Source organism: Lepidochelys olivacea (genome assembly GCF_965140295.1).
Source record: "Lepidochelys olivacea isolate rLepOli2 genome assembly, chromosome: 9".
Classification (NCBI taxonomy): Eukaryota; Metazoa; Chordata; order Testudines; family Cheloniidae; genus Lepidochelys; species Lepidochelys olivacea.
The window spans coordinates 6,029,239-6,057,161 of NC_140419.1; the positions used below are offsets into that span (position 1 = coordinate 6,029,239).

The 27,923-nt window shown below is 44.2% G+C and overlaps 1 protein-coding gene across 4 annotated transcripts in view; it reads right to left on the reverse strand.

The window, feature by feature from the left end:
- Positions 1 to 4,136: 4,136 nt before the first annotated feature.
- The window catches only part of DRC9 (dynein regulatory complex subunit 9), a 36,303-nt gene continuing 12,516 nt past the window's right edge, over positions 4,137 to 27,923 (reverse strand). For all 4 annotated transcript variants that reach the window (XM_084638792.1, XM_084638794.1, XM_084638795.1 and 1 more), the window contains 8 exons: positions 24,970 to 25,217; positions 23,498 to 23,626; positions 19,167 to 19,248; positions 13,224 to 13,385; positions 10,614 to 10,688; positions 7,442 to 7,573; positions 5,907 to 6,008; positions 4,137 to 4,384 (listed from right to left, as the gene is read on the reverse strand). In XM_084638792.1, the coding sequence (XP_084494918.1) occupies positions 4,250 to 4,384; positions 5,907 to 6,008; positions 7,442 to 7,573; positions 10,614 to 10,688; positions 13,224 to 13,385; positions 19,167 to 19,248; positions 23,498 to 23,626; positions 24,970 to 25,217 (1,065 nt within the window). In that variant the 3' untranslated portion in view covers positions 4,137 to 4,249. The remainder of the gene's footprint in view (positions 4,385 to 5,906; positions 6,009 to 7,441; positions 7,574 to 10,613; positions 10,689 to 13,223; positions 13,386 to 19,166; positions 19,249 to 23,497; positions 23,627 to 24,969; positions 25,218 to 27,923) is intronic.

Consider the following 27,923-nt stretch of genomic DNA (forward strand, 5'->3'; position numbering starts at 1 on the left):
AGATACATGCAGCCTTATCCGTTCATTTCCCGGGTTTCTAACAGTTGTTGTATTTTTAAACTCTGTTTTATTTTTACAGTGCAAATATAATAAATATAAAGTGAGCACTGTACACTTTATATTCTGTGTTGTAACTGAAACCAATATATTTGAAAATGTGGAAAACATCCAAAAATATTTATATAAATGGTATTATATTATTATTTAACAGTGCGATTCATCACAATTAATTTTTTTTAGTCGCTTGACAGCCCTAATTCAAATCACTAATATGTGCCTGCAATCTTAATTCCTGCCTTTTAGTTGGTGTGGGCATTGGGTGTTAAGCTTATTAACATCTTTGTCAATGGAAGACAGTCACCAGAGAAAGCAGCATGTTCTGTGCACAGCAGATAGGTACATGAGAGTGCAGAGGCCAACAATTGTTAAATAGCTATTGTATGGACTTGAACAGCTTGACTCTGCAGCTGTTTCATGGCACAAGGCACCTAATGGCTGTAAAGCATATGGGTTTGTTTACGGATCATGGAGAAGCTCGTTATATCTTCCAAGCTCCCCTGACTACAGTATTTAATTAAGCACCTTTAGTCGCTATTGATGCTTAGAGGCGAAACAGTCTTTTAGCCGAGTCAGCATATCCTTTCTGCTCTGATGCAGTATATACTTCCCCCCAGTTCAAAGAGCTACACTGCTTCATTTGCTCTCTATTGGTGATACTTGGGCTCGCTGGTCCGTTGAGCCATAAAGCAGCAGCATTCCTTTCATCTCTCCAATTAAAATTACAAGGTTGGAATTTTTTCCAGCAGAAATTGGAGGGGTCGTTTTGGTTTTGACCCTTCTTTGCTGGAGTTATAACCTAGCAACATTTGGCTTTGACACTTGAGGGAAACCTTAGCTTCCCCTAAGGAGATTCACTCTGACATATCAGACAGTCACCGTGAGGGAACTGACGCTGTTAAGTCCCCACAAATCTACCTTGAGGCAAATCTTCCAAATATGGAACTTAGTTGGAATCGTTCCACAAACCCGCATCACTAATATTAACCCTCAGACCCAGAACTTCCTCCCCTCCAAATTACTGGGAAGTTTCCAAAGTCCAGGCCTGTGTGTAAAGCAAGTGTGCAGCCACAGAACATCCGCTCGTATTCGTGGCACCTGGCGGCCCCCGGGTGCTACTAGCTTGCTTTTTGCCAAGCTGCGCGCACCTCCAGGTTCTGATGCCAAACTCCACCAAAATGGCTACATTTCTGGGCACCTCAGCTTGTCCACTTGCCCATTTGACTTTCCTCTGGGTCTGTTTCCCAGCAGGATATCATCTCTGAAGCTGGGAAGGCAGCTGCTTTGAGGGAATTTGTAAGAAGCCCTGTCGGAGCTTGAGCTCTGTTCCTCTCCTGTTAGACCTGGATGACAGTAACCTCCCCCTGCAGCCCTATGACAGTGTTTCAGCCCTCTCTGCCACAGCCTGTCCCAGTTCTACCTTCCAAACAGTGGAGAATGGGTAGGCAGCCGCCCTGGGGGGCTGCTAAGCATTTGGCTAACTGGAAGAGATGCTTGATCAGATTTATGTCCTTTAAATGTATAGAGGAGGTCTGAACTTTCTTAAAATTTTCCATTTTTCCATTAGAAACATTAGAAAAATATGAATGTAAAGGCTGATCTCCCATGCTTTTGGTGGACCTCTTGCAGCTCCTTGTGTATTGTGAGCTCTTACGCTCAGCTGAGAGGCAGGAGTGTTGTTAACAAAATCAAGTGTGTTTGATTTATAAATGCTAACAAGGGTAAAACTCCAACTTCTAAGCAGTCTGACTGAAGACCCTTTCTCCTCTCATTTGCTTAATTTTCACTCTTCAATTGTATTAGTTTTCCAGTTACCATGGAGTCTCCTAGGGTATGTTTGATAAGAAACAGCAAAGTGTGGGGAGAGGATGGATGCTTTTTTGATGAAAACCATTCAGGGTCCATTTACCCACCATAAATGAACATGAACCCAATGTTGTTGTTCCTTTAACTGACATGTAAAATTTCCTCCTAATTTCAGAAACAAACTGTTATAATTTGAGTGGATTCTGGTATTTATGCATGTTTTCCCTTTTGAGAGATAGTCAGAACCATTTCACTAAAAGTGATAACTGGATAATTTCATAACCATCATTACTGCTCATTTCCAGTTTGCATCATAATTCACTGCAGCTGGGTCACACAAATGGCGTCTTTGGATGTAATTTACATCTAGCACCTGGCATGTGATATCACTGGCTTGCAGTATACCCCACTACAGTAATCCTCAAGGATCAAAAACCTTGCAAGAGCCAGGGCAGTTCCACTGGATTCATGCTAAGGAACCGGAACCCAGAAGTGAAGCTTCGGAACAGACAATGTCCTTAGAATGAGAAGTGATTTTTCACTCAACGTTATTTTCATGTGCTGTTGCCCCAAAGCAAGCGAAGGCGCTGATCCCGACTCAACATTCTGCCCATGCTGTGTTTCAAACGTCAGCTGTTTGTGCTGTAGCTGTGTCTAAACGTGTGGCTAGGATTTTTTTTACAACAGGAAAAGTGCATTTCCCCTCCTTTTCTAGAACTCAAATGTCTGAAGGGATTTTGCTCAAACTTCACAAAAAAAAATCACCTGTCAGCACATACCAAGCCTGGAAAATTTTAGCCTCAAAATGAAATGTTTCAAAATGTTCTCAGCGCATGGAAAGGGGGAGATAAAATTAAACTTAACTGCAGTGGTTGCTATGAGGCGCCTGCTGCAGACGTGTGACGTAAACATCATACAAGAGTGGTGCCCATTCTTACCCCAGTGTGGAGTAAGGAAGACTCATTTGGGATCAGTGACTGAAAAGGGAGTTCTTCCTGATAAACTGGAAGAGTAATGATGCCAATGATTGTAACTCCAGCTTGCCTGGAGTGTGTGAATTTTTGGAAAGCTACGGACAGTCACTTCCATGATCTATTAAGGCAGAATAAACTACAGGCTCCAGCCACCACTGAGCTCTCAGAATTCAAAGCCAAACAGCTTTGCCACTTGCAGTTGAAGTAATTTTGCTTGATCTTAAGAGAACTTTTGGCACAGCTTGACTCTTCAATATGAATGAATTTGGACAGCTACACACGCTCCTGATACAGCTCTTAAATGGTCTCAGAGTGAAAACAGCCTCATTCCGATTCTATATGCTCTGATCCGTGTCTTTCAAAGTGTGGGAGTATTCAAAAATCCCGACCCCCCTCGGCGGTTTTACACCGTGTAGATAGCGCTCGTGGCTGTTTCCACTGTGTACACTGATTGCAGTACAATCTCATTTAAAAGGACTTGACCCACAGCGGGGAGAGGACTCTTGGATAACAGAGCAGAACTCCACCTTCCCCCGACCCCCAGTTCTTTCAAGGTAACAGCCAGGCTGTCATCACTTCACTGCACTCTGGGGTTTGAGAGCAGCAGCTCTTGGGCACCAGATGCCAAAGGATGTCTTGCTCTGTACCAAGGACATTCCATTACCACCCTCACTAGGGCATGATTCTTTCCTTACCTCCTGCAGGGCTATAGTGACTTCTGGCAGGAGGACTGTGAGAATGGAAACACAAACACTCCGTGAACAAGGCTCCCTCTACACTGAGACTCTTCAGCAGTTCTGCTACCATTGCTCTAGCACTGGCATTAAGAATGGAAGCGCCACCCAAGACCAGATGTGAGTGACTGCCACCAAGCCGTCTAGACCTGCTCTGAGCCGCATTAGCCAAAACGGTGGTGAAGGACGCATGCCCCCAGATGATGCTAGCACTTGGACGGCTGCCAGCGCAGTGACGGGGAGAAGTGGTGAATGTTCTGAGTGCAGAGTGCCTCTAAAACAGCTGCATTTTCAAGCCTGTGAACAGTGTGAATTATACCCAGATGACTAATTAGTTTAAGGCTGCAAAAAATCTTGAGGGCCATATTGTTCCAGCTTCCTGTGCTCTCAGGGGAATAACGTGTGTGCATAGCACAGGGCAGGTTAAAAATCTTAGTAGCTGGTTGCTAAGCTCTAGAGTTACCTTGAGCTGGAGAGGTCAGACCTTTGTGCAAGAAACTTCATCTTAAACTCCTTCCTGTCAAGAAAACAAACTCGAGCCTGGCCCAGAGCCCTGGCCCTGAACTCTGCTGAATGCTTTATTTCTTACTCTGTGTACACAAGCCAGTGCTCCTCCCCGATGAGAGTCCAAAGCTTCCAGGGCCCTGTGAGTCTAATGAGAGCAGGATTCTATAGCCATCACTTTTTCTTAGCTCCAGCTTTTCCCTTTTTCCCTTTGTCTTTGCCATTTGTCTCATCCTCTTTAGGCTTCTTGATGGCCTTATAGGGGCCGATGTTGTGGCGAACCATTGTGCCTCTCCACCAGGCCTGTAGCTGGAAGCAGGAAAGAGGGAGAGTTAGTTTTCCAAAGCAAGTCAGACACTTCCCTGTTCAGAGCGGCTGGTCTTGGGGAAGTCAGCTGCCATCGCAACATGCCGCCCCATCGGCTCAGTGCTGTGGGAAAAGGGACGGGCTTTCTGAGATGTTTAAGTAAGAAAATTACAAGAAAATCCAAATTGTGAACTTGAGAGTGCCAGGGAATACTGCTCTGCGACACGTTCTGATCTCCAGCCTACTCCAGAGGCACCCACTGGGAGTGTCTGAACCTGGATCCCACCCTAAGTCTGCTGTCCGCCAGCTTCTCCTAGGCCAGCAGCCCGGTGTCAGCTGCCAGCGTTCTCCTCAGCATAGAGCTGTTGGAGCGGGCTCCATGTGCACCAACCCTTTGCCCTGGAAACATTCCAACTGTAAGTGCTTAGCTACTAAGGTGATGGGCGCTACAGAAAACCCCTCGATAGACTTCCACGCAGTCTAGACTATAGACTAGCTGCTTCGTACGCTAGCTTACGGGCTGCACCCGGTTCAGCTGCTAGCTCAGTGTGTTATTCAAGTAAAAGGCTAGAGCAGAGGAGACCCCAGTGAGTCCTTCCAGCAAAAGCAGAAAAGGCCAGACTCAGTGTTCCGGATTTTGTCTGCCTTATATTAGAAATGCTTAAAACCCAACCTGTCCTAAAGAAGCTAACAATGGGTCCAACTCCACCTGCCTTCCTTTTGCAGGTCATGGTTAAATATTCGTCTCTCATTAGCTCTTGGGGCCGCATTTTCAAAAAGTCCCATGTGCACACGCAGTTGCCCACCTAGGCTGGGACTGCACGTGTAATTGGTACTCCCAGCCCCCACTGTGTCCGACATGCCCGTACTTGTTCTCAGCAAGTACTTCAATGCTACTTTCCTTAGCCACATTAAAAAAACCCAGCACCAGTGACCCTGCAACACACCCCGTGAAAGGCCAGTGTGAGGCAGTTTGAAAGCAAGAAGGCTGCCAGGTACGGTGTAGACTGTGGCACCTACTGTAAAGGGACCAATGTCCTAAGCTGTAGCAGGCTGGGCTCCTCCCTTGCACTTCCTGGCCTGCGTAGTCACTAGGTTATGGGATAGTCTGTGTGCTGAGCACGCACAGAGCATTTGTGGGGTGAGGTTCTTGCACTGAGGGCAGGGATTACATTGCAGCCCTCCCTCTGTGGCATCATCCTTGCTGCACACATGGTGTGATGGACAAAAGGCCCCCGAATCTTCACTCTGGGAGCCAAGACTTTTCCCCTTTATTTCCTTCCTGATTCGGTCGGTGGCTATTAACTGTGTGGCTGTTCTACCCAGGGAGGGACTGGAAGGGTGGGGAGAACAAACAGCAGCTTGGACATGCAGCAGACACCTCTCTTCTCCTCACGCAATGGAAGCGCTTGCTAATCCCAGGCCATGCTGGCCAAACCCTTTATTACGTGTTGCTGACTGAAAGGAGCCACTTCGCATACAGATCATTAATGAGCCATGTCACTGGTAGCACTTTCCCTTTTACCTTCTTGACGCTCTTTAATTCCAACGCATCCTGTTCTACCTTTCTTCTTGCTGCCTCCTTTTCCACCCGATCCTCAATCATGACTTGTTCGAATAACCGGCACTGCAGAAATGCACAGAGACGCTCTAGAACATGCTTCGCTTAGAAATGGACTGAGGGCATCATGATGACTTTGAATTCTGGAGCTCCCTGTACAAGGCTTGTCCCTCATAGCTACTCCATGGGGGCTGATGTGCAAACCACGGGCCTTTCTCCCTCGGTTCCTTTCCCTGTGAGCTGTCCCAGCTCTGCAGTGCAAATGCTGCGTATAACTGTGTTCCCCATCGTAAAGCAGTAAGTTGCCCCATTAACTGAAACCTTTCATTGCCTGAACTTATCAAACCCCCTGATGTTATGCTGCAGAAAGTGTGTCTTGTGCAGCTTCTCGTGGAACAGGTGTTGGTAGGAAGTCACCCCAAGCACATGGGGATGTGGTAGAATGATTGGGACATAGGGATGACAACTGACCTAAGTTTTACATGCAGAATGGAAGAGGAGTTGCTCGATGGGGCAAGGAGTTGAGTGTCCTCTAACTCCACAAGCAGGCGCTTAGAACTCAGTAAACTTAAGCTATGTGCACGCTGCCCCGCAGTTCTGACTACCGGGGTGGGGACAAATAGTGTGCACTAGCGTAACCCTCTTCAACAGGACTATGTTAATGTGAACTAGGAACCTTTTTTTAACTACTTATTTAGGAAGTTTTTACATGTTTACAAATCCTTGCCATGTAAATATTGGAAACAGAACAATCATTTCCACAGTGAGCTTTTGTTGAGAGAGATTCTGCAGGAATATTGTCATCAGCGCTTTCTGTTTAACAGGGTGTTACCATGGTTCAGAGTGAGCATCATTACAACACCGACAATCTGTCCTTTTCTAGTGATTTGATTAGAACTAGGAACCTTTTAGTTAACGCCCACAGGAGGGAATTACGCGAGCGCTTCGGTGCCTCTGCTATTCCTGCCCCCAGAGTCCGAACTGTAGGGCAGCCAACAAGCTCTCAGAGAGAGCCCTTAGTCTGCAGCAGCCAGCGGTCGCCGGCAATGAAAGCAAGCGTGTTAAAATTCCACGAAGCCCCTCTCCCCTGGCCTAGCAATGGCTTGTGTGACCCAAGGTGAGGCACACATTGGGAAGGGAGTTTGTCCTCCCTTGCCCCTCACAATAGCCATTCAATTACTTGCCACTCTCTTACATCCAAAACGGTCATAGGAAAAACAACAAACAATGGCATTTCTTGACCAAAGTCACCTGTAGAGAACAGAGGATTTATGCCCCCTGTGGCTCCCTCCGGACACCACTTGCTGGGTTGTTCCTGCCCGTTCAATTGAACAGTTCCATGGTTACTCAATCTTTTCTTCCCCATAGTTCTCCTCCCTTGTTCTGGGTGAATGAAAAGAGTGAGGGTGGGGAAGTGCCCAGGGCCCAGCTTTTGGGATGCTGCCTGGGCAGTGACATGCTGGTTCACTGAATCCTTTAGTCCACTGCTGATCTCATACCTGCTTGGCAAGTTCCTGCAGTGCTGCTAAATCATTTGCCTTGGATGCTTTTAGAGTGTTCAGTTCTTGCTGTTTAGATTCCGTGTCCTTTTCATACTTCTCCATCCAGTATTCTAGCTTCTCTTCCAACTTCTGTTTGGGAGACACTGACATTTAGCACAGCGGACAGAATGCACCAGGAAGGATTAGTAATGCTACTGAAAACTTTCTATCGTCTGCTCAGTCTGCCGTCTTTCTGTAAGAGTAACATTGACGTTACACAGCACAGCAATTCCTCAGCATACCCCAACCCTTCAAAGAGCCAAAATCCTGGAGCTAGTGTTGAGCCACTCGTGGTCTGCAGCATAGGCGCCAACTTCTCCCAGCACCGGTGGGTGCTCAACCCACCCTCCACCCTGCCCCGACTCCACCCCTGCCCGCCCACATTCCAACCCCTTCCCCAAAGTCCCTCCCCCTATTGGACTCCTTCCCCAAATCCCCACCCCGGCCCCGCCTCTTCCCTGAGCGCGTTCCCCCTCTTACCCCTTCCCAGCACTTGCCACCGCAAAACAGCTGTTTCACAGCGGCAAGCACTGGGAGCTAGGGGGAGAAGCGGGGACACTGCGCGCTTGGGGAAGAGGCGGGGTAGAAGTGAGCTGGGGTGAGGGGGCCGGATGGGGAGCTGCTGGTGGCTGCAGAGCATCCACCAATTTTTCCCCATGAGTGCTCCAGCCCCGGGAGATATTTTGGGGGAAAGACGTTTCCAAGTGGTCTCTTTCCCTGTTCTTTGTTTAAAACACTTGGTGGTGGCAGCATACTGTTCAAGGACAAGGCAAAGTTTGTACCTTGGGGAAGTTTTTAACCTAAGCTGGTAAGAATAAGCTTAGGGGGTATTTCATGCGAGTCCCCATATCTGTACCCCAGAGTTCAGAGTGGGGAAGGAACCCTGACATGGTGGTAGTGGTGGGATCATTTTGAACGAGAGATGGTGATCAGCTAAACCCTGAGCATGTGGGCAAGACTCACCAGCCAGACACCCAGGAAAGAATTCCTTGTAGTAACTCAGATCCCACCCTATCTAGTATCCCATCACAGGCCCCTGGGCATATTTACTGCTAATAGTCAAAGATCAATTAATTGCCAAAATTAGGCTATTCCATCATACCATCCCCTCCATAAACATATCAAGCTTACTCTTGAAGCCTTTTGCGTTCACTGCTCCCCTTGGAATGCTATTCCAGAACTTCACTCCTCTGATGGTTAGAAACCTTCGTCTAATTTCAAGTCTAAACTTCCTGATGGCCAGTTTATATCCATTTGTTCTTGTGTCCACATTGTTACTGAGCTTAAATAATTCCTCTCCCTGCCTGGTATTTATCTCTGATATATTTATAGAGAGCAATCATATCTCCCCTCAGCCTTCTTTTGGTTAGGATAAACAAGCCAAGCTCTTTGAGTCTCCTTTCATAAGACAAGTTTTCCATTCCTTGGATCATTCTAATAACCCTTCTCTGTATCTGTTCCAGTTTGAATTCATCCTTCTTAAACATGGGAGACCAGAACTACACGCAATATTCCAGATGAGCTCTCACCAGATCCTTGTATAACGGTACTAACACCTCCTTATTTCTACTGGAAACAAATCTTCTAAAAAGACAGGTTTCAGAGTAACAGCTGTGTTAGTCTGTATTCGCAAAAAGAAAAGGAGTACTTGTGGCACCTTAGAGACTAACCAATTTATTTGAGCATAAGCTTTCGTGAGCTACAGCTCACTTCATCGGATGCATACTGTGGAAACTGCAGAAGACATTATATACACAGAGACCATGAAACAATACCTCCTCCCACCCCACTCTCCTGCTGGTAATAGCTTATCTAAAGTAATCACTCTCCTTACAATGTGTATGATAATCAAGATGGGCCATTTCCAGCACAAATCCAAGTGAGAAAACCTGGATTTGTGCTGGAAATGGCCTACCTTGATTATCATACACATTGTAAAGAGAGTGGTGACTTTGGATGGGCTATTACCAGCAGGAGAGTGAGTTTGGGGGAGGGGGGGGAGGGTGAGAAAACCTGGATCTGTGCTGGAAATTGCCCAACTTGATTATCATACACATTGTAAGGAGAGTGGTCACTTTAGATAAGCTATTACCAGCAGGAGAGTGGGGTGGGAGGAGGTATTGTTTCATGGTCTCTGTGTATATAATGTCTTCTGCAGTTTCCACAGTATGCATCCCGATGAAGTGAGCTGTAGCTCACAAAAGCTTATGCTCAAATAAATTGGTTAGTCTCTAAGGTGCTACAAGTCCTCCTTTTCTTTTTGCAAATCTTCTAAAGACTCTCTACAGCTTAAAGGAAGGGAACAAGGGATGCTAAAATTAAAACCTTACTTAATACCTTACATTTCAAATGCTTTAACTGCTTTTCCTCCTTTTTCTGTATCTTTAATAAAAGGTTATAAAGGATTTTAATGGCATGTTTGCCATGGTACTAAGCAGGCTGAAGTCTCTATAGAGCAAACCCTGAACCTTGTCCAATGCTGTTTAATGTTAAACAGTTTCAGGGTCGTGTTAACACCTTTGACTCTTTGGGTCCTTTCTTCTGTATAAAGTAATACAACAGACATTATGGATCGTGGGCAACCTGAATTAATATAATAGACATTATGGATTGTGTGCTACCTGAGTCTATCAAAAGAGTTGTGAATTGACATTTATCCTACCCAGGCTAGGATAAAGCAAAAACAGATTGATGATTTCTATAATGTCTTTCCTTGTCCCCTGTGTCCTACTTTACACGTGCAATACCTGGGCCTGTGAAGCTGTAGTTATACTGCATGTATTAACGCCAGCTCATGATGCTGCTGGACGTCTGACCTGTTTGCAATGAATGTACTTCAACTTAAAGCCCAATCACCTGAACATCTTGTGGTGCGGGGAGAATCCACAGTATTTGGATCAACAAATCTGTCCTATCTCAGTTTTGATTTAAAATAATCCAAAATTCAGGTAACCAGTGTTATGTTTTTAGGGCAAATGGTAATTCCAATAACAGTCTTGAAGCTGGTTGAGGAGTAGATGGACATTAGCTGTTTTCCTTAAGACACTAATTGCTACCATAGGAATAAGCTCATGTGATGTTTTGTAAGTTGCTGCCTTAAGTGATAATTGAAAACATTTGAGTCACCCACCATCTGTTGCTGCCTGAGGAAATTTTCTATCTCCATGTGGACTCTAATCTCCTCATCAGTTTTGATCCTCAGCATCTGTGATCAATAAAGACAGAACGGGTCAGAGGCTATCTTGGCAGGCATGTACGCATACCTTGCGAGGAGGTGCGCCGGTGAGCGACTGCTTGTAGTGGTGAATGGACAGCACTTCTGAAAGTGACAGGCCCTTGCGCTGCAGTGTCAGTAAAAAGCCAGTTCTATGTAAGAGAGTGAACTCCAGGAACGAACGGGTCGGGGAGCTGATTAGCAGCATCAAAATGGTGATGTGGTATTGGCTGTTGAGGGAAGTGACATGGCATGGAGATGGGAGCATTGGCCCAGAGCTTCCCCAGCCCTAGAAGTGCACAGATACCTGCACTAAGGCATGTCCAGCATCATGGAAGAGGGGCACACCTGTACTGTGCATACATCACAATCAGCCCCCTCTCCTCGGAGCCAGCCCTGGGCTTGTATTGATGCCCTGGGAAAACACATTTACTAGCCTCCTACACCTGCGATCAGCAAGTCAAGTCCTTTTCCCATTCGCTGGTGCACCCCATCATATTCTCCCCTCACCCTCTGCCTTCCATACTGCTCTCCATCCTCCAGCACCTATCGCAGCATTGGTGCGGGTTCACTCGCCTCTCCTTTTCCTAGGGCTATGGCCCTGGGGCGGAGTTCCAGAAAGCCGAATCACACCGGTGGCATGGGCGGAGCCCAGCACTGCAGAGCCCAGTAGCACAGCTCACAAGACTCAGCAGCGATAGTGCGGCCAGCTCTGAGGATCTAAGGCTATGTCTACACTACAGAGCTGACCGTGGCACAGCTATACCACTGCAGCCGTGACGCTGTAAGGTCTCCTGTGTAGCTGCTCTCTCCCGCCAGCATAATTAAACCACTCCTAACGAGCGGCAGTAGCTATGTTGGCAGGAGGGCATCTCCCGCTGACATAGCACTGCCCACACCGGCACTTCTGTCAGTCAGGGGGGGTCTTTTTTCCCCCCAACGCTGACCAAAAAGAAGTTTTACCAATAAAAGTGCTAGTGTAGACAAAACCTTAGCCGCTCTTCCACTTGCATCCCTTCATTAGCGACTACCACTGGGAGCCCAGAACTAAGGCTTTGTCTACACTAGCCCTTTCGTCAGTCAGCGGTGTGAAAAAAACACCCCCGGACTGACACAAGCCCCAGTGTGAACAGTGTTATGTCAGAGGGAGAGGCTCTCCTGCCGACATAGCTACTGCTGCTCGTTGGGGGTGGTTTAATTATGCCGGCGGGAGAGCTATCCTACCGCCATAGAGACCTTCCAGCGGTACAGCTGTGCGGTCTGTAGTGTAGACATAGCCTGAGTCAGCCCTTCTCCCCATGCACTCTGCGCTGCTCTCTCCTTTGTACTCTGTTCTGGGTGCAGAAAGCCAAAAGCTGAGGAGAGGAAGATGAGGCATCGAGGGGTAAAAATATATATGTATATCGCACTTGACTTGAAGATGCATTATACTGTTAGCTCTCGCACGTGAACTGAAGGGGCTGGGGTGCTGTCTCTTCAAGATTCATCCTTTCTCCTGAGTGTTCATTAGGCACTGAAGATAGACTGTTTTTTGTTAACATCTGTTTATCTAAAAACTCCTTCCCCTCTCAAATGCTCAACTTTCATGCTTGCTTCTTGTTGTGTCATCATTTCACTAGTTGTCCAGGCACCATAGAACCTTCCAGCCTAGACAGGACCTGAACATCTCATTTAAAAAAATGAATGGAAAAGAAATCCCTTTTATCTTTAAAAACCACCCAGACCTCTTATCCATCAGGAGGCAGACAAAGCCAGGAGGCCATTTTTTTCCAGTTGCAAGCCTCCTCTAATGGAGGAGTGTGTATGGGCATGCCACACGCTGTGTATACATGTGCATAGAGGCCCTGCCTGAGGACTCATCCAGAAATCATTAAATCCTTGCAGCAATTCTACTGCTGGGTGATCTCTGCAACCTGCACCCTTGGGATGGGTTCCTGGAATGGGGGATCCTTCCAACCAGACACTTCTTCCTGTGGTATAGTTGTCAGGGTGCACGCATAGCAGCCACCTACCAGTGCTAATGGTTACAGCCATCCCATCAGCCCCATTATTTGTTGTGAGCTTGGTAAAATAATGAGCAGCCTCTGGCCTGTCCCCTCCCTACACAGCTGAATAGAAGTGGCTGGTTGTTTGAGGTCATCAACAGTGGAAACCTGCAGCTGACCAGCTCTGTCCTTGTCCTGTAATTACAGAGAACACCACCACATGGTTTTAGAGAATAGGAGGAAAACATGACCTAACGATGAGGTAGTACAATCACGACATTGCCAGAGCCATGAGAGTGTGAGGCTGCACTCGGCAGCTCTGCGCTGCCCACCGAGTCCCAGTTCTGTCTTATTGTTAACTTCAGGAGTCAAGGAGGTGGGTGAGACGGAGACACTTGTGCCACCTGTATGTAAAACACAAACATCTCTTTGCATGGTGAGTTACATGTTGGCTGTTTGGTGGCAATGCAATCTGCAGGCAGCCAGCTCTCGCCTTGCTAGCTGGAGATGCTTTACAAACAGGCCTAAAGACGGTGCTTACCTCAATTTCATTTAACAGGTCACTCTCTGCGTTGCTGCACTTTTTCTGGGTCTGGTAGATCTGGAGCTCTGTGTCTTTCTTCACATAGCGGCTCTCCATGTCTGTCTTGGCCTTCATCTCTTGAAGCTGATCTTTGAGGTATGCAATCATCTCGTTCCGGTTCTGAGGAATAGGCGGGAGGGAGGGGCATATGGGGGGGGCACAAAAGCAAGCTTCAAAATGCAAGTCACCTCCCCATTTCTTGTGCCCACTACTCCAGGTAAACTCACTTGTGTCCCACCTCACATGTTTCAAAATCATAGGGCTGAAGGCTTCACTCTCCCCCAGAGCGTTGTCCAAGTTCAACATGAGCTTCAAAGAGAAACCTAATTTTTAACCAACCGTATAGAAGGCAGCAAACAAAGAGGGAAGGGTGATTATCTATCTAGAGGTTGCAGTGACAGACAAGTCACCAGGACACCTGGCCTCTAGAGCCCTGATTCAGGAAGGTATTTAAGCACTTGCATAACTTTCAGTAGTTCCATTGATTTCAATGGCTTAACATGAGGCATACACTTAAGTAGTTTCCTGAACTGGGGTCTATATCTGGCTCTGCCACAGACCCACTGTGTGAGCTTGGACAAGTCACAACCTCTGTACCTCGGTTTCCCATCTATAAAAAAAAATGACATCTCGGTTGTGAGAGTGCTATGGTTTAATTCTTTAGTTGCACAGCATATTGGGCTCCTTGCATGGGAGTTTTCATGTAACCTGAAAAACTAAACAATTGCAAAGCAAATTTAAGAACAGGTGAAAATTGACTCTTGCTCTGTTCATATGGGCCACTACTTCTTTGAAAGCTGATCAGGGCGCACAGTATAACTTTTGTTAAAAGGCACATGGTCGCTGGGTGAGTAAGGAGTGCTGAGGAAAAGTAGCAGGCTATGTGCTATCATCCCTTCCCTGCGCACTCTCACTACAATGGAGAGCTGAGATTTTCAGCTGCAAGTTGTGTCTGAGCGCGTCCCCTGGCAGAAGGGACTCCGGAGTTGAAAGGTACTGAGCTGACGTCTGTGGCTGAGTGTGTTTCAAGATGTTTGAACGCACTGGGGAATTGAAGAATGATTCAGTTTAGGATTGGGCTTTTTAGTTTTACTTGGTTTCTCGGAGTAACCCGTGAAGATTAGAAACGCAGGATCGTAACTAAAGGAGAATTCTCTTTAATATGAAAAGCACAAGACGTGCTAAGAATCAAAAGGTCATAACAGACTAGTTTGCAGTTACGTAAGACTGAGCTTAATGCATCTGGTTCTACTTCTTGTGCCACGTGCCTTTGATTACTCAACCAGATTCTTCCTGTTTGCTTGCTGTCATGTTACAGTGGATTCAACATTCATCAGGTGAAGCTGAAACACCGAAGTGCTGGTATTATTTAAGTGATTTGAAGGCTCCCATCTTGTCTCTCAAGCACCACCGCATTCCTTAACTGTGTAAACAGGGGAAGATCCCCCAGAAAACAGCTTGCTCCATAGCACTGTGTTTAAAGGCCAGTGCCGCATGAGTCATTTGAAGGGAGTCCCTTTTCAGAAGAGTTTGGAACACTCAAAGGGAAAGTGTGCGCGCACACCCTCCCATCAGATATAGCGAGGGAAAGCAAACTGTGATATAAGGCTCAAGATAATTAGGGCCCTTGGCTGAGGTTTGTGTGTGTGTTAAAGTCATGCATCCATAATTGTTTTAAGGTTTCTCAGGCCAAAGATCATTTTACAGCCCAAATGCTGTCATATGACTTGAGACAAATGACTTTATAACAAGCAGAGACAGGACCTATTTATGCTCCATAATATACCAAGGTTATCTGGTAATGGCTTGTATTTTCTTCCGTATGAAACAATGCAGCTGGTGGGGGCGTTGTTGTGCTTCCAGCAGACAGAAGGGGGAGCTTGTCACATAGCTGCATTATCAGTGGCTTTCAACCTTTTTTCCTTTTGCAGACCCCTAAAACATTTGGAATGGAAGTCCAGCTCAAACCCTTCCACTGATAGCAACTGCAGCAGGATCACACAGAGAGTGGGGTTCACTATGGTAAGCAGCCCTCAAACCATTTTAAGGCCTTATGGATTAAAACCGACACATTGAATTGAAACACATACTTGCCCCACTGTAATTATATACACATTCTAACTACTCTTCTATAGAACAGGACTATACCAAAAAGGGCTGAAGTTTGAAACATGCCATGGATCAGGCTTTCCTTGAAGATTAGGGTCATTCTATGGTTTGAAAGAAACTTGTTTTGATTTACCAAAGAGACAGCCCTGCGAAAATGGCCAACACAGCCCAACAAAGTCAATAATAGCCTGTCCATTGACTTAAATGAGCTCTGGACAGGGCCCATGCTGAGCATGCATAGTAGGAAATTTCCTTAACTCTATACAGGTGTATACGTAAATAGAGGAATACTGTGCTTGTGTGTGCCATTATTTAAATGCATACTTGTTTTAAGGAAATTGCAAACTCCTAAAGCAAAGCCAGCAGAGCTTGTGAAGTCTGTAAGACACGTCAGTCTGGATCGTTTCTTTTCCTTTTTAAAAAGCATTAGGAAATTAAATCCAAGAAATGGTTAAGGTAACATTAAGGCTATAACCATAAGGAATGAGGAGTTGCAGAACAGGGGACAGAGCTTTCTCAGGGTCCAGACCAAGATTGTGGCGTGAACTCCCATAGGAACTAAGGACCATCACAAACCTCACCACCTTCCACTCCAAGTTCGAGGCAAGTTACCATGACCTGGCTGCTCTATGGTAAACACATGGGGGTGGGGGTTGTGAAAATTTCTGAAACAAACTACTACACTGCACACACTTCTCTTCCCTGCAAGAGGATGAGAGAACAAACGTGACAAATGTTGGTCATGCTACTTTGGGCACTTTCTAGTACTGCATTAATATTAAGGTGCTGAGCATGGTATAAGAACCTATACAGAAAAGAATGAATAAAAGCTAAGTACCCAATCAAAATGTTAACCTACTCTCCTGCACACAAAACATTATATTATTGTTTTTCTGCTAAAGGTATGTAGTCTACTATATTACTGATTGCTGCAAAATGTATACCGTAAAATCTACAGGATGTGTAAATAGCGCTGCTGGAACTTAAAAGTTTTCATTGCCTGACTTTTGGATACTGACTGTGCAACCTTAAGGTTACATAAGCACAGTTTTTGGCATTCAATAATTAATCGTCATAATCTGTATAGAATATCACCACTTCATCAATGAAAAATTAAAAAAAAAAAAGCTACAAAATATAAGTGACCACTGCAGCAGCTATAGCTAAATGAATAAATCTTATTCCTAGAGCTGAACTAAAGTTATTAATGATGCCGGTGCACAAAGAAAAGGGAAAGAACAAAAAGAGCCTTGTTAATTTCAGCTCTATTAGAAATACAGGTGAATGAGGAATCAATGTTTGCCAAAAGGACAAAATCAGTGGGGAAGAATATTTGAGACTCATTACAGAGAATTAGGAGAGAAAAACAGCAAAATAGCCCTGTGAGTTATTAATTAGTGTCTTGTTAAGAGCTAACACAGCTCAAAAGAAGAACATACAAGGAACACACTCAGAACAATGAATTTTGTTTTCTAAATCCATGATTGTACCTGCTTGCTTCTGTTTTCTCTTTCACACTCAGTCCAAAGACTGGAGACTGCCAGGGGGGGCTTTAGGCCCTACCTCCATCTATTGTCGCTGCTCAAAATGTTCCATAATCAATATGCTTTTTTTTTAATTAGTTGGCAATGTGCCAAATCATTAAAGTCTCAGTTAAAGCTGCCTGTCAGAAATTCATCAATGAAATGAATTGAAATCATTCTCCCAGGAGACCTAATCAGAGCAGGTCATTTTTTAGCAATGGGAGGAAAGCAGGATTTGAAAGTAGCTTCAGCTTGATTTGTTATCAAGGATCAAGCTATAAGGAAACCCAGGAAGAGGACTTTAAACTGGAAAGAAAATGACTGCAGGCCACACTTTGTGAGGCTGATCGCAAAGACGGAAGGGAGGTACTCAAAGATCAGAAGGTAAAGGCTGAAAAACAGAGGATCATCACCTACACCAAACGCAAAAAAGTTTAACAAAGCTGAGGCCAAAGAAGCTCCAGCGGGTGATGCGCTTTTCCTAGCGCTGGAAAGAGCTGTGGAAACTACATTAAAACAGAACAGCATGCATAAGTTGGGCTTCTAGAGCACTGACTTTGGCACCAGCTCTGCTCCTTATGTTGGTAGAGTGCATGGAGAGCATTACCCGATGGGGGTCCTGAATCGGAATGGGAGGAGACAACATGTGCTAAGAAATGGACAAAATATAATCTTCAGGTGACTGCCACACTGCCTGAGGTCAAATGAAACAACTAATTTATTTCTTTTAACTGCCAAACAGAGGTCAACATTTCTTTTAAGCTGTTCCGTTTTCCCCCTTAGGGCCTGGATATAGGCTTGAGTCCCAGTTTCAGCAACAGAAAAGAAATATCTATTCTATAAAAATTCTATATCTAGAAATATCTATCTTTTGCAGACTAGTCTCTGACCTCAGATTCCTTTAGACGTAGTGCCAAACTGAAGACACTGAAATCCTCTAGAAAAGTAATCCTCACTCTCCATTTCTCCTGGAAAACCTTTGACCTCCTGTGTCTGTCCTTCCTTGGTTCACTACCTACCTTGTAACCATTTGTTCCTTCAATATTGCCTTCAGTGGTTCCTCCTTTCTACAAGGTTCACCTGGGTTCTTTTTGTCGCCTCCTTTTCTTCCTCCTACACTTATTTATTTCATCTGCCCCCATTTGTCTCTTCTAGCACCTCTATGTTGATGACTCTCAAATCTACTTTTCACTTCAACATTTCTTCCTGTCTCATTGATATCACGTTTGAAGTTTCTGCTGTTTCCCCATACTGTACACAGTTATATCTGAGCTCCTCGTCTTTCCTCCCAAACCTTCTCTTCTCCTATACCAATACCATCCTTGTCAGACTTGCAACCATGGGGGCATTTTTCAATGGCTCTTGCTCTTCCATGCGCATCTAGGCTCTCACCAAGTCCTGCTGCTTCTTCCTCTTCAACTTTTATAAAAAGAAGCCCTTCCTCAATGCGCTTTCAACTTCAAATGTTCTTCCACAACCAAGTAATCTCCTGGATCAACTACTGCTAAGTCCTCCCCTCTGGACTCCCTGTTTTCCATCTCGCTCACCTCTAGTCCATCAAGAATACTGTCGATAAAATGACCCTCATTTGCCACTCAACCAGATCACTCTTTTATACAGATTCTCTGCTACCTCCTCCTCACAGTGTCAGATTCTTGTCCTTGCCTTCAAGGCCCTGCATGGCTCTGCCTCTATCTCTCTGGTTTCTTTTCGCACACCCCTCACTCCATCAGTGTGCAGCAGCATCACTCCCTTCATTTCCTTCTCACTCTCTCCTCTTCATGCTTTCTCCCTTATGCCTGGATCAACCCTTTATCACAGAATATTATGTCCCCACCATCTTCATTAACTCCTTCCTTAGAACCTACTTATTCTACTAGGCCTTCAAATACTAATCTCTGTGATTATTATGCCATCCCGATCCCAATTAACACCATCCTCTGGGTTTCCCACTGCATTCAGATCTGATCTGTGTCTCTCTTAGATTGTAAACTTCCTGAGGAAGAGACTATTATAGCTCTACAGCACTGATTGGTGCTTTAACAGTAATTAACGATCATTCAACACCCAGAACACTGGTGATGTAGCTATACTCGCTCTTGTTTTCTTTATATTTTTCCTGCCTGCCCCCAAATGAGAGAATGTTACATGTGTGCTCACACCCTTTCATCGGACACTGTGAACCTCCCTAGGAAGGAGAGGTCCCAGTCTGGGCATGCTCAGTAAAACATTTCCTCTTTAGCATGCTGCCCATCTCAAATATTCTTACCTGAAGTTCTAAATCCTTTTCTTTCTTGACATCTTGTAGCTGTTTCTGGAGGGACTTTATCTCCTTCCTTCCTTCCTCCTCCCTAGAGGAAAAAGCAAGAGGGAAAACCTACATTCCTTGAACACAGAATGAGAAAGTAGGGTTAGCTTTCCCCAGGAAGGGAACTTCCTCCCTTCTGATGCAGTGTTGCAGCTTACAAAACACAGCCCTGCTCCTCCTGCTTGCCCTGAGAGCTTGTAGGTTGGAAAGCTCCCCAGGACTTTGCAGTACCATAGGGTGAGCCATCTTTCCTTGGTTGGTTGGCAAATAGGCAATTTTCTGTCCATTTTAAGCTTCAGGGAGGCTATGTATCTGAAAGTCAAACTGGGATGTGATTGTAGAGCTGATGACATGGTAAATAAATCCACAGTGCAGTGATGTGTGCATAGCTCACGTACCACTGCTGAGCCAGACAGGTGGGACTGATTGGGAGAATGAAGCAAGAAATGTAGAATTCTTCCAACAGAAGCCTGTACAGATTCCACAAAGACTTGATTTATTTGGTTGAGAGGATGGAGGAAAGAATCTTACTATTTGGGGACAGCTTTTATACTAAAATCCCACAAATTTCAATGTAGGGTCATGTCCCTAATCACTGCCCATTTCCAGATTACACGGGCTTTAGTTTTTCTATAAGACTATTTTTGTTAAGGGTGAACTGAAAAGTATATTTTAAAAAACAAACCTGTTCAAATTCTCAAATCAGTAAGGGGAGATGTATGGACACCAAAATTGACAAAGATGTTTACATTTTAAAACAAAATCACGGTCGTCTTTGGTGCAGGCATACATTCTGTTGTTGATGGGCAATTTGAATTTTTTTTTATTTGCACAAGCTTCCCACTTTCCCTTCACAAAAGAAGAAAAAAACAGAATCTGTGCCTTAACATGTATAGCCGGTAGCTTTCCAGCTTGTGTTACCGTGGCCCTTGTCACTCCGATTTTTTCCTAAGGTTTTATGCTTATAATCTAATATCCACACAGGGCCATGGGTGCATATGGCACTTTATTCATTAAGCAATTTGGCAAGTCCCTGCCCTGAAGAGCTTACACTCCAACATACATTCCATAAGACTACTTTTAGACGCACACGTTGACAGTTAAAAATCAAACTTAGATTTCTCTGTAGATGTCCAGAAATCCGGGGGGTTCAGGGCTTTTGTATATACTGTAATAAATAATCTCTTTGTAACATTCCCTAGTCCTCTTTAATATAGTACTGTTTCAAACAGCACTACCTTAAAGCGCACTAAGGAACCCTTAGTGTCTACACAGACCGATTGATCCACAACATATTGGTGCGCTTTAGAAATCACACCTCTTTAGTCCACATTACTAAGGGTTTAGACAAACCCTTAGATACATGTAACCATTTCTGGGGTTTATTGGTGTTGGGATGTTTTTATCGATTGGACAAAACCAAAAACCAGAAGCCATGTTCTACTGGAAGACATATAGGGCTCACTCCAAAAAAGCGCAAAGGAAGGTGAACCCTTAGCACTGATTAGACACATCTAATGGGTGGAGAATAAACTGAGATGCCATTTTCAGGTGTAGTAATTTGTCCATTTTCTGCTTGAAATATCTGATGGTTATTCCACAGACAATCACCACTCATTTTAATTCTGCCCACTGCATGGGGAAGCAGAATAGATCCCTCTAGTTTTAGATAGGGGACAACTGTTGTATGCAGCAAGTATCCATTTGAGGAAATTAGACACTTCACACGTAGGCCTCTTCTGCACTGGGGATTTGCCTTGATCACAGCTGTTGGTGACCACCACTGTAGCTGCTTAAAGCCACGGTGTGCACGACTGGTGCTTACATTTGCTTGAAATCAAGGTAAGCTTCACCCATGCAAATCGCAGCATTGCCTCCTGTTTGCTACACAGAGCAAAGTGGCCTTAAAACAGTGGAAAATGCTGGTGGTGAATTCCCATCATGTGAGAGCTGCCAGCTTGGCTGATACACCTGGGATTGAACTGAGGACCTCCAGAGCCAAAAAGCACGACCTACAGCTTGAGCTAAAGCTCTGTACTTGGGGCTGTAACAGACTCCTATTTGCTGAAGATCGCTACAGAGGGGAACCTGTAACACACTCACCAGTGGATTACACTTATTCATAGATACCAAGGTCAGAAGGGACCATTATGATCATCTAGTCCGACCTCCTGCACAATGCAGGCCACAGAACCCCATCCACCCACTCCTGCGAAAAACCTCTCACCTATGTCTGAGCTACTGAAGTCCTCAAATTGTGGTTTAAAGACTTCAAGGAGCAGAGAATCCTCCAGCAAGTGACCCGTGCCCCATGCTACAGAGGAAGGCGAAAAACCTCCAGGGCCTCTTCCAGTCTGCCCTGGAGGAAAATTCCTTCCTGACCCCAAATATGGGGATCAGCTAAACCCTGAGCATGTGGGCAAGATTCACCAGCCAGATACCCAGGAAAGAATTTTCTGTAGTAACTCAGATCCCACCCCATCTAACATCCCATCACAGGCCATTGGGCCTATTTACCATGAATATTTAAAGATCAATTAATTGCCAAAATCATGTTATCCCATCATACCATCTCCTCCATAAACTTATCGAGTTTAATCTTAAAGACAGATATTTTGCCCCCACTGCTTCCCTTGGAAGGCTATTCCAAAACTTCACTCCTCTGATGGTTAGAAACCTTCGTCTAATTTCAAGTCTAAACTTCCCAATGACCAGTTTATATCCATTTGTTCTTGTGTCCACATTGGTACTGAGCTTAAATAATTCCTCTTCCTCTCCGGTATTTATCCCTCTGATATATTTATAGAGAGCAATCATATCTCTCCTCAACCTTCTTTTAGTTAGGCTAAACAAGCCAAGCTCCTTGAGTCTCCTTTCATAAGACAGGTTTTCCATTCCTCGGATCATCCTAGTAGCCCTTCTCTGTACCTGTTCCAGTTTGAATTCATCCTTCTTAAACATGGGAGACCAGAACTGCACATGGTATTCCAGGTGAGGTCTCACCAGTGCCTTGTATAACGGTACTAAAACCTCCTCATCCCTACTGGAAATACCTCTCCTGATGCACCCCAAGACCGCATTAGCTTTTTTCACAGCCATATCACATTGGCGGCTCATAGTCATCCTATGATCAACCAATACTTCAAGGTCCTTCTCCTCATCTGTTACTTCTAATTGATGCATCCCCAGTTTATAACTAAAATTCTTGTTATTAATCCCTAAATGCATAACCTTACACTTCTCACTATTAAATTTCATCCTATTACTATTACTCCAGTTTACAAGGTCATCCAAATCTTCCTGTATGATTTCCCGGTCCTTCTCTAAATTGGCAAAACCTCCCAGCTTTGTATCATTTGCAAACTTTATTAGCACACTCCCACTTTTTGTGCCAAGGTCAGTAATGAAAAGATTAAATAAGACTGGTCCCAAAACTGATCCCTGAGGAACTCTACTGGTAACCTCCCTCCAACCTGACAGTTCACCTTTCAGTAGGACCTGCTGTAGTCTCCCTGTTAACCGATTCCTTATCCACCTTTCAATTTTCATATTGATCCCCATCTTTTCCAATTTAACTAATAATTCCCCATGTGGCGCGGTATCAAACGCCTTACTGAAATCTTGGTAAATTAGATCCACTGTGTTTCCTTTGTCTAAAAAATCTGTTACTTTCTCAAAGAAGGAGATCAGGTTGGTTTGGCACGATCTACCTTTTGTAAAACCATGTTGTATTTTGTCCCATTTACCATTGACTTCAATGTCCTTAACTACTTTCTCCTTCAAAATTTTTTCCACAACCTTGCATACCACAGATGTGAAACTAACAGGCCTGTAGTTACCCGGATCACGTTTTTTTCCTTTCTTAAAAATAGGAACTATGTTAGCAATTCTCCAATCATACGGTACAACCCCTGAGTTTACAGATTCATTAAAAGTTCTTGCTAATGGGCTTGCAATTTTGTGTGCCAATTCCTTGTCTAAGGTAACTCTCTGCTGATGGAGGCAGCTCTGCCATCTCTGTGCTCCCAATCCCCAGTAGCATAAGAGGAGGCAGGGGGCATGTCAGTAGCATTCTGGTGGCAGGACATGGGCAGGAGGGGGCATTCTCACTGTAGACAGGGCAGTAGGCCCAGAAGTGACTTCTCTCCCTAAATATAATGTAGTAAATGTTTATGAAGTACACAGCAATGCTCAGATGGAAAAAGCTGTGTTCTCTTGTATACTGTAAGTGAGAACATGTACTCGGGAGCAGTGGTGATTGAAGCTGGGAAAATGCCTAACACAACCCTAACCTGATGATGGTGGTGTAGAAGTTAAACTTCTTCTCCTCTTCTCTCTGCACAGCTTGCAACAGGCTCTGAAACGTTCCTGAAGTCTGCATTTCCTGCAAAGTGTCTGCAATCACATCACTCGCATACTGCCTGCCGACAAGAACGAGGAACACAACAGCAGCTTAGACAAAGATGTTATTTTCTGGCAATTCAATGCCTGGCTCAAACATACAGACCCTGTTATTGTTCACTGCTAAAAAAGTTACAGTAACGTAATGTCCTGCTTCTCTTCTGTTCAGGTTCTTACACCAAATCCAAGGCTTTTCGTCGACACTACAAAGTTTTGCTGGCATAGCTATAATGGCTAGGAGTGCGAAAAAAATCACTCCCCTTACCCATGCCAGCAAAACCTTTGGTGTAGACAGAGTTAGGTTTCCCACTATAACTCCCACTTGTGCATCTGGAATATTGTGTAGAATGGTGGAGGAGTTACGTTTATGCCTTAAGAACATACAGTGTGGTTGAGTTATCATTTAACTTTTATATTACAGTAGCACTAAGAGGCCCCACTCAAGATGGAAACCCATTGTGCTAGGTGCTGTACAGAAATTTACACAAACATGGTCCCTGCCCTGAAGAGCTTACAATTTACCAGCATGTAGAATTTCCTGATGAATATGTGATTACATTCTCAGTGGCAATTTTGCATTCATTTGGGAATTTTTTTGCACTGAATTTCCTTGAACTCATTCATTTGACTTTGCTGCTTAATTATACAGGCCAAGATTTTCTAATATATGCACCTAATGTTAGACTCCTTAAATCAATGAGCTGCTATGTGCTCAGCACTCTTTCAAATCAAGCCATCTAATTAGGAGCCTAAAATATGGGCTATCATCATCTTCCCTTTTTTAAGAAAATCTTGGCCTTGGTGTTCATTAGCTGTTCTGTAAAGCAGGATCGAGTGCACAGTAGTAACAGTGCTACAGTGACATCAGATGAGACATTAATTGACTGAGCTCAAGAGACAATGCTCAGCCTGTTAAACTAATTTCACTAATAAACTAATATTTGCTAGAGAAACCTTGATTCCAAACATTCAAACACCAGTACTGGATGGCTCCAGGGATGAATTATTGAAAGGTCATCAGTTTGGATTCTATTAAAGTGACCAAAAGTCATTAACGCTAGGCCATACTTTGCAAACCTTTGAGAAATTAGTTGGTAGTGTCAGTCCATTCCCTGATGGATAGGTATCCTAGTTCCCAAACCACAGTAAATGGCCTCCTTGCTGTCAGTCTAAGCAGAAGCCAGGGTCTTGAAGACTAAACTCCCTATTCCGTCCAGGTTAGGGTTGAAGTACATTAGCAAGGAGGAGAAGGGAAGCGTATACTGCTGCTATCTGTTCTGGAGAGAAATGAAGGACTTCACAGTCTTCAGGTCTGTCATCTGCCACCTCTCATTAAAAGCCACAGTCCTCTCTGATCACTCACCTATCAGCTTGAACTTTTCTGAGGTTATCGGAGGACACAGCACTCTGTTTTGCAGCCCTACTAAAAAGATGATTGGCCCTTTTTAGATCTCCACTTGTCTCCTGCAGCTGCTGCCCCAGTTCTGTGAACTTCAGTGACTCAGAGGGAACTGTTGGCCTGTTCTCTGACTTTGCTGACATGAGCTGTTCAAACTTAACCCCCAACTCCTTCTGGCTCTTGGTGATTTCACTAATTTCTTGGGCATCAATCTACAAGGGAACAAAAGAGATTTATGTGCATAAGGGACAGAAGAGAAATGAAAAACTCTGCAATGTTATGTAACAGAAGAGGAAAAAGTTGATTAAACAGTAAACTAGATTAGAATCATGCCTACAGCCATTGATAGAGTGTATTAAATTACACACCAAAGAGACGGGAGTCTGATATCCAAAATAATGCAATCTTTACTTAGTTATAATGTATGCTTGATTTTTGCAAAGACCTTTATCCCTCCTTAACTTTAAGCACAGGAGCATAGGCCCATTGAGGTCAATGGGACTATTCAAAGTGTGTAAAATTAAGCATGTGCAAAGGCTGGTGCAGGACAAGGACCAAGGTGAAGACTGAGGAGAGAGGAAGGGTCACCCTGTCGTCTATTTCTCATTTAATTGCCACCAGCATCACCTAGAGCTTGCCTGCCTGCCTTATTTCTATATCAATCACTGTGCGTTGTGCTGCCTTCTTAATAGAAGTGTAAGTGCTGGGTGAATGTGTTTGTTTAGCGGTTTTGTGTGGTGGAGTAAATACAACAAGAATCAGGAGGGGAAATTCAAAATATTGGCCGCTACCTTCGTAACAAGCTATATGGAAACATTTTGGATATTTTAGGGCAGCCTAAGGTGTGAGTTGGAAAACAAACAGAGATCCCCTGCTGATGTAAATTATCATAGCTCCATTGAGTTAGGGCAGTTAACCAGCTGAGGTGTGTATGTGTATTTGTGTGAATAGGTATATAAATTGTATACACTAAATGTATACAGACAGGTGCAAATAAAAAAAATTACTTTAAATTAACAATATTAAAATAGCTTGAATCTCAATCTCTTAAGTGACTGAACTCCAGAAAAACCTGAGCGTGGCAAAGAAACTGCTTTAATGTAATGTAGTATCTACAGGCACTTTGACAGGTACCTTAAAATCCCTGGGATAGTTCAATTACTAAAGGATGGAGAATTTGTAAAGTGCATGAGGTGCCTTTTGTTCAGTCAGCTAGAAGTTTATTTTTGTGGCACAGTGTAGGAGGCAACTGCACTAAATTCAGCAAATGGAAACACTCCATTCGTCTGGGGGGACACATGAAATGGAGCAGTGCGCCCTAGTCATTGATTGAGAAAGTTAATGAATTATCAGCTGACACTGTGATTAGTGTTATATAAAATGTCATAACTATGATTGACTTCTACAGCTGCAATAGCATGCCTAAGTGCTAGGCAGAAGATAGGGTCCCTTGAAATGAAACTGACAATTTACAATTGAAAAATAGAGGATGGGATACAGTGACAAAATCACAGAGCAATGGAATTAGCACATAGCTGTTCTCTATATTGGGCGTGACTTTCATTGACACTATCACAAACTGAACGTGTGTGTCAGGAGGAGAAAACCCCCTAGAATCCTTAGGAATGTGTTTTCTCTGTGAGCGTTCACTGCTAATACATCAGAAGCTTTCCTCACGCTATTCAGTGAATGAGAATTCATATCTGGGAACAGGTGGATCTAGTCCATAGATCTCTTTTCAGGGAAGGAGTGCCCTCTACTGTATGGCTTAAGCATTAGTCAGGCTCTGAATCTAGTACACACTTCAGATTCTGAGTATTCTTTAAAAAGAAAAGGAGGACCTGTGGCACCTTAGAGACTAACAAATTTATTTGAACATAAGCTTTCATGAGCTACAGCTCCTTCAATGCATCCGATGAAGTGAGCTGTAGCTCACGAAAGCTTATGCTCAAATAAATATGGTAGTCTCTAAGGTGCCACAAGTCCTCCTTTTCTTTTTGCGGATACAGACTAACACGGCTGCTACTCTGAAACCTGAGTATTCTCTGTCACCATATAATAGACTTCTTGTTCTTGAAAACAGATAAGAGACAAAGGACTGCTATACAAAATTAAATTTTACTTTACTCTTCCTCTTTCTTTCTCTGCTGATACTTTAGGCATAGTGAGTAGAATAAAAAGAAGCCGCATTACACCAGATAAACTAAGTTCCAGTAGTTTATGCCACCTCAGTCATAATGCTTCAATTATTTCGAGTTCCTTACTCATAAGGAAAAGTTTCATAACTGCTCAGCCTGGAAATTGGCTGCTGCCTTCAGTAAACGTTCAGATTCTTGAGGTGATAGCAGATATGAAAACTATTTGCCTCTCAAGGTGGTTAGGCCCACTCTTGTGTCCTATCACCTCATTCGCCACTGTACCATCCCCTGCAACTGCCTCCTTCTCCAAAAACATCTCGGCACTTCCAGTAGGCTGCCTCTAATGCATGGAACACCCCTCTGAGCTGCCCTCTCTTTCAAATCTCCCCTCAAGACCCACTTATGCTGTGATGCCTAATATGAAATCAGCCAGTTAATGTCTCTAGATTGAGGGGCAGTTGGTTAGTTATAGATCTAGGGTGGAATTTTCAAAAATGTTCAGTGTTGGCCCAACTCTGTTCCCCCTAAAGTCAATGGGAGTTTCATGAGTGACCTCTGTGGGAGCAGAATTACATCAGAATTGAGTGTTTTTGAAAATCCTGTTCTTTGCTTTTTAAAAAGAGAATGCATATAGGTATATACAACTTAGCTATGCTTGATCGTTTTCCTTTCCCTACTCCTTTGCATCTTGACTTTTATCTTAGATTGTAAGTTCTTTGGCATAGGAATCATGTTTTTGTTTATGTTCGTGCAGTGCCTAGCTGAATGGGACCCCAATCC